Source organism: Thermobia domestica, chromosome 14 (assembly GCF_964235325.1).
Source record: "Thermobia domestica chromosome 14, izTheDome1.hap1.1, whole genome shotgun sequence".
In the NCBI taxonomy this organism is placed as follows: Eukaryota; Metazoa; Arthropoda; class Insecta; order Zygentoma; family Lepismatidae; genus Thermobia; species Thermobia domestica.
Window position 1 is genome coordinate 61160543 of NC_137467.1, and position 7645 is coordinate 61168187.

The following is a 7645-nucleotide window of genomic DNA, read 5'->3' on the forward strand; positions in this document are numbered from 1 at the left end:
TTAACATATTTGGAAAATAGATTTATGAGTATTAATAACGTAAATAGAAATGATAGCTTACAGATTTTTGAATTATTGTTCAAGAGAGAAGAAATTTTAATGGAAAGCAGCTATTCATTTAATATGATTTTATCAGTTCTTATTCCAAAATGTGATGGAGTTGTATTAAGACCAGTTACATCGGCGTTACATGATCATTTAGATATTAATGTTTTTAAGAATAACTTGTTATCTAGGTTTGTTACTCCAACCATTGTTCATTCTTTAGTGAGTGACAGAGTCTATAGGAAGCAAAGGCTATCGGAATTAATGAATGAATATGTAAAATCAGTAATGATCTCAATGAATGTTCTAGGTTTAAACATGGAAGAATGTGAATTGGTTAGAATAATATTGATGGGAATGAACCCGAATCAGAGAAATAGGATGCTAGGAAGTTACTTTCCTAATAACAGATTAGGAGAAATTAGACATAGCCGAAAGATTTATTATGAGTACTCGCGAAAAATCGAATATAATAGAGCAATGGGATTGAAAAGTAAAAATCAAATGGTGCTGTCAAATAGTAAGTCAAAAGTGGGTGAATATAATCAGAGATATCATAATATTTCCACTAACAATGTAAAACCGAATCGATTGAATGGAAGTTCTGAGGTCTCGATACCCTCAGGATTCTCGAAGTATAGTAATAGAGATCGTTCTGAAGTAATGGGAAAGAAAGTTAACCAGAAAATTCCGTCCGAGATGGATGAATTAGTAGCGACTTTCGTTATTGGCAAGATTAATAATATTTTAACCAGTGTTTGTGTGGACGGTGGTTCTAGTTTTAATCTTGTCACAAGATCTTTGGTTCGTCGAAGTGGTGCCGAACAACATATACGTACTGTTGAAGAAAAACAGTTAATGCCCCTTCGGGATTACATTTCTCTACGGGAGAAGAAATAACGTTGAACGTCAACTTATCCGGATATTTCCAAATTGTGAATTTTCGAGTGGTAGAGCAACTCCCATGTGAATGTTTATTGGAAATGCCATTCCTTAGATCAACATCTGCTGTTTTGGACTATGAGAACCATGTCTTAGTTTTGAACGGTGGAAGGAAAAGAGTGCGATTAACCTTTCAGAAGAACTTGTTTAAAGGTGGATTCAGATCTGTGGATTCGCAAGACCAGCGACAATTTGAAAGAAGATCAGCGGGAAAGAAATCAGTAAATCAGAATTCGGCGAGTGTCTCTTCGATCTTTATTAGAACGGATCACAATTCTTATGGATATTGTGATAGGGGGAATTCAATGTGAACTAGAACTGCATAATTTAGATCTGATTCTTACCATTGAAGTGCCTAATTCATCACAGTTATTAGAACTGAAGAATTGGATTGAATGTGATCTGTTAAGAACTTCTAACACCAAGGAAACTCCAGTGAATATAGTAGTGATAAGTTAAGGTCTCCCAGTGTGAATAGTGAAGAACTTAAACCAGAAATAATTCCAGCTACTCAATCTGAGGAAATTCCTAGTAAATCAACTTGTGTCGACATGGCTATGATTTCGACTGATGGAAATGGTGGGAATTTAATAAAAACTCAACCAGAAGAATTTGAACAGTAGATATCTATAAAAAACAACAAAGTTAAAGAGAAGAGCGACAGGGTTGATCAATCTTCGAGTTTTTCGAAAAAGAAGATTTCCTCAAAGAAATCTAGGAAGAAGAAGATAAAGAAGAAGAAGAGTACAGATCGTGTGAATAAGGATGATAGTCAGAGATCCAAGGTTGATAACATCAATGAAAATATTCCTTCTGCATCTAAGTTAAGGTCAAGACAACATCAAAGTTCATCTGAGGCATCAGATGTGGATATTGAACAAGCGGAAAATTTCTATAAGCTTGTGAATAGGAATAAAAAGTATTTTAATAAGGATACTCAACAGGGGGAAACCATATGTAAACGATCTCTACAGGTTAAAAACCCGTTGAACACACAGGGGGAAAAATCAGATGAAGAAGACTGGAGATATCGCGATCAGGAAGTTATTTCATTCATAGATTCGATTAATAATGAATATTCAGATGTTATCACACAACGAGTAGGGTGCATTAAAGATTTCACTGGTCACATTTATCTAATAGAAAATAAACCCTTTAAACAGAATCCGTTTCCAATCCCTAAAGGAACGGAAAAGATTTTTGATGAACAGATTCGAGAGTTGGTAGATCAGGGAATATTAGAGGAAGTAGACCATTCAAACTACGCTAGTAGTTGCTTCCTGGTTAAGAACAAAAATAATACTTATAGAATTGTCGGGAATTGCGTTAAGGCTAATTCTTTAATTGTTAATGATACTTTTCCTGCTCCAAACCTGGAGGAATGTTTTGCAGGGTTATCAGGGAAGAAATTTTATTCACGCATAGATTTACGCCGTGCGAACAATCAAATTAAATTGGACGATAACTCAAGGGACATAACAACTATAGTTACTCCTAAAGGTTTATATCGTTATACGCGAGTGCCAGTTGGTATTAAAACTGGAAGTAACTTATTAACTCGTGTTATGAAGAAAATGTTGGGAGATTTGGAAAAGGAAGGAGTAAAAACTATTTCGGTGATGTATTAGTATTTTCGGATACTATTGAGGAACATAAAGATACGATAAGAAAGGTTTTTGATAGATTTAGAGAATTCAATGTAACGGTCTCGCCTGACAAATGTTTGTTTTTTATACTAAGATTAATTACTTAGGTTATGTGGTATCAGGGGACCAAATGGAAATTGATCCGAAAAGGGTATAAGCAATCGAGAATATTCCTCCACCAAGGAATCGTATTGGTCTTATGAAAATACTCGGGCTTTTTAGTTACTATTGTAAATTCGCGCCTGAAATGCAAGAACTAATGGGACCATTAAGTGAACTTAAGTCTGTCAATAAGAAATTTGAATGGAATTTAGAACATCAAAAGATTCTTGACAACTTGAAGTGTATACTGGTGGAGAATGTTGTGTTAAAAACTCCTGACCTTAACAAGCATTTTATACTGAATCTGGATGGCTCAGAAAAAGTATTGCTGGGTGTTTGCAACAAGAGAACAGCAACGGGGAGTATCAACCCGTTGCGTTCTTCAGTAAGAAACTGTCTGAAGCTGATAAACACCGCAGCATTTATGAAATTGAGTTTATTAGTTTAGTCAAGACGATTGCTCGATTCCGACATTACTTGGTTAAGGAATTTGATGTACTAACCGACAATAAAGCTCTAACATGGATTCTTAGTAATTCAAAGAGACTATTGAAATATGGGCCATTAGTCGAGACCCTTTGTCAATTTGATTTTAAAATTAAACATGTTAGATCTTACGATAACTTAGTGGCTGATACATTGACAAGGGTGTACGATCCCTTTGAATTTCGCATTATAGATGGGCCTATGGGAATAGCTGCCTTTAACGAAAATTTAAGGTTAGCTCATATGTAGAGACTTCCATTAATAAAAGAACCTATCGATGAATTGCAAAGAGAAGACTCTGAACTCAAATATATTATTGAGAAAATTGAGAAGTCTGAGTCAGTTTCAGGCTATATCCTGAATAAGAGAATTTTGATGAAAAAGACGAATTCAGTAAACAACCCGTATAAGATAGTTATTCCCAAGAATCTAAGAAATGTGCTAATTGAGTATTATCATAATGATAAACTGGTTGGCGGACATTCTGGCATTTTTCGAACTTTAAAGAAACTGTATAAGAAATTTACTTGGGAAAATATGAAACAAGAAGGTACGGAGTTTGTTCGATGCTGTCATCGATGTCAATTGACGAAAGAGGAGAATAAAAAGAAGATGGGGCACTTAATCTCCAAATATAATAAGAGAATAGGTTCTCACTAAATGATTGACATCATAGGAATATTACCCACCTCTAAAGGATTTAAATATTTACTCATTGGAGTAGATAATGCTAGTAGGTTTGTGGTGTTAGAGAAATTAAGAACTTTGACCTCAGCATCAATTACCGAAAGATTAATGTATATGTTTATAAACAAGCCACATTGTCTTGATACTTAGTCTTCCTTTTCAAGCGCTGCTATCGGCTGAAGGAATTCCACTCTCTTTCGTCATCCGTAGAGCAATGTTGCCGCACTTCGGAACGTGAATCTTGCGGTAAGTGCAGAACGTGCGAATTCTGTACGATAGTTTCTTGGTATGTGTTCTTAAGCTTACAAATTGAGCTTTTCTAGTGCATATAAAGGAACAATGATTATAACTCTACAAATCTACATAGAATAGTTTTGAAACGTAGCTCTGAGCATTACCCAGGAAACACCACGTGGAGGTGGCTACGCGTAGTTTCCCTCGCGGATGGTATTTACATATATACATAATATTTACAAAACGAAATATCACGGGGAGTTTTATTTAGGGGCAGGCCCCCTCGCTGACTGCCATCTGAAACCACAGGTTATTTACATAAATAAATACAAACACAATACAATTACTGATTGATAATATGGCTAATGTTAGATTAATGACTTGGTGACGGTGGGAAAGGGATAACGCCACTTACGCCTCCTTCTTCACTGTCTGAGTTATCTCTTTCCGAAGAAGACAAACTATCGTCACTGTCAGTCACTTCGATGACTAGCCTTTCAACTTCCTGCTCCATGAGACCATCTCTTTCCCAATATTCTAGTTCATTCTTTTGTACATGTTCGCAAGATTTTTTCCACTCTTCCACTGTAACGGATGAAACTACATCCCGAGTTATGCCCTCTATTTTCGAAGCAGACTTCTCCAAGTTCCGTTCGGCAATTCTTTTCTTTATTATCCCCCAAATGAGTTCAATGGGTGATAAATCACAATGATATGGCGGAAGCCTCAGAACCTCATGTCCATGTTCTTTCAAAATATTGTCCACAACGTATTCTGGCCCTGAATAGTTACTTTTCACCAAACACAATAACTCACTTTTAGTTAATTCATTATCGAATGGCACATTATTAGCACGCAGCCATTCTTGAATTTCGTGCTTTCGAGAAGCTGTTGTCGGTGGTTTGTTCAAAACCATGCTATGGTACGAGGCATTGTCCATACATACGACACTGTGGGGGGCAAATTTGGTATGAGTTGTTCTCTTAACCACTTAAGAAAATTCTCTCCGTTCATCTCATTGTGATAATCGCCACTTTTGGTTTTAGCTTTAAATATGAGAAACGCGCCTTGAACGAAGCCTGTTTCACCTCCCGCGTGCACAATTATCCACCTTTGGCCAACACTTTCACAGGTAAACACACCATCAACCCCCTCCCCTTGCCAACATTTGGCTACTGCACAGTTCTGATGAACAAAAGTTTCATCAAAATAAAATACTGGTACGTTCGCTTTCCTGTACGCTCTAATTTTTCTGAGATAGTGCGCCCTTTTTGCTTGAATGTCATTCCTTTCGATTAAAAAATGTCTGCGGTTTTTACATTTCACAAATCGAAACCCTATTTCGTGAAGAATTTTTCTAAGCGTTTCGCGCTCCCCATTAAATTTATTTTCACGTTTTAGTACAGCAAGTAATCTTGTTACTGTAGGAAACACCCTTCTTACGGTATAGAACTCGTGAACCAATCGCCGTAAACCACACTTGTCCATATCGTCGAGAGTAATTTTGGGGGGCTTTCCTTGCGTTGTTTTGCCGGGAGTGGACAATTCGCTTTCATTTATTTCTGCATCATGAGATTCTTTCTTTATCCTCTTGATAGTTGCGAGAGATTTTCCAGTAGCAGCAGCTGCTCTCTCCGTTGCTTATTCTATAGGAAACATCCAATGGCCTAATCGTTTCTCCTCTTCACAAAATTTGATCACCTGACTTATTAATTTTCTCCCCTCACTGTGAACAACGGGTTTCTTCTCAGTCATCTTTTTTGACAACTGAGTAAAACTGAAAAGTGACTCTTTTGTTAAATCTGGCAACAGCGTAGACGGCTGTAAGGTTCTCTCGCTCAGCAACAGCTCAACCCTTATTGGCTCAACGCGTGGGTGTGTCGAAGGTGTGAGTTTTAGTTCGCATTTTTGCCACGGCTCAAGACATATTGGCTGCATAATAGTAGGATGGATTTTCCTGAGGCTATATCTACTGACAATGCTTCAGTGTTTATTTCTGAGCATTTCAGGAAGTTTATGTTTGGACTTGGTATAAAGCATATAAAGTTAAGTTCATATCATCCAGAAGGAAACATTGCTGAGCGTTTCATCAAAACCTTGAAGGCCTCAATTCGTGCTTATTTTTCAGATAAGCAACACCTTTGGTCTAGTCTTATTCCCGATTTACAATATACATTAACTATAAGCGAGCATTCTGGCTTAAAGATGGCTCCAATCGAAATCTTTTACGGACGTCCTACTAACAGTCCTTTGGAGAATCGATGGGACATCACAGAGTCAGATATAGGGGGTAAAAAACCCATGAGCTCTGGTTAAATGCCATGCAGAACATGGAGAAATCGTGGAATAAAAGAAAGAAGTTAATGTTTCAAAGGAGAAGGGAAGTATCTTTCGGAATCGGAGAGAAGGTATTAATACGTTCCCATGTTAAATCATCTTTAAAAGATAAAATTGCTAAGTCTCTTAGTGATAAATGGCTTGGTCCATTTCTACTCGGTTCTTAACCCCAAGTACTGTCTTAGAAATGATTTAGATTCATTTCGAAGAAGTCATGTATCGGAATTAAAGGTATATCGAGAACCTAGAAATTTAAATTAATAGTAAGAGAGAAGGAAGAGATATGAAATTAGATAAATTTTTGGTAAGGAAATTATTGAGTAAAAAAACTATTAGTCATTTATTTTATTGTTGTTATTTAATCTTGTATATATTTTGTATATAGTTTTTGTTATTAAGATATTTTCTTTGAAATTACTTTCAGGGCCATGAAAATTTGAAAATAGTAATTATACAGCTAGAGAACTCTACTTTTTGTAAATAGATTGTAAATCGTAATTTGTAAATAATTATATATATTTTTAGATTAAACAATTTGAATTAAAGTCATTGTATATAAGTGTTTAATTAATTCTATTTGTAAATATGTTGTTTGATTAATAGTATGTTTTTTCTATTTTTTAGATTTCCAGCAAAAAATATAGCTTGTTGCATATTTTTTTTATTCAAAGGAGAAGCGGTTGTAACATCACATCCTTCTAAGTTCTTGGAAGACGAAGTATGGATGTGTGCAAGGAGGAAAAATTGTATATAGTTTATTAATATTTCTATTTATATTAATATTATTAAGATTTTTCATTAGTTAAAATGATTAGTTCACTTTATAAAAAAAGAAGAAAAGATAAAAGTACTTAAAAATTTAAAAGCAGTATGGAAGGAGGAATTGACTTTAAACTTTTGTGCTATGACAACTAGAGAGAAAAAAAGAGCTTTGGGCGCGATCGTTTGAGGGGCGTGGCTTGTCTCGTCGATTCTACCTGGCTCGGTGACTCCTGGTTACGTTATCTAGTTCCTTGTTTCAGCCGGAGATGGTGGAGATCTTGGCTGTTGCGTGTTCTCGGCTTAGATTGTGTGTGGAGTAGGACATGTTGTTGAATACGTCTACGTGGGCAAATCAGAGTTCCGTGCCGGAAAAGTTAATATTGATATATATTATTTTTGAATTA

The 7645-nt window shown here is 35.8% G+C and overlaps 1 protein-coding gene across 1 annotated transcript; it reads right to left on the reverse strand.

Moving 5' to 3' along the window:
• Positions 1–4515: 4515 nt before the first annotated feature.
• LOC145669841 (uncharacterized) lies at positions 4516–5058 on the reverse strand. Its single transcript, XM_081738188.1, has one exon. The coding sequence runs from the start codon at positions 5056–5058 to the stop codon at positions 4516–4518; it is 543 nt and encodes a 180-aa protein (XP_081594314.1).
• Positions 5059–7645: the final 2587 nt, after the last annotated feature.

Excerpts from the sequence above, each read along its gene's own strand:
- LOC145669841 (XM_081738188.1), bottom strand. The coding sequence starts at position 5,058 with ATGGTTTTGAACAAACCACCGACAACAGCTTCTCGAAAGCACGAAATT.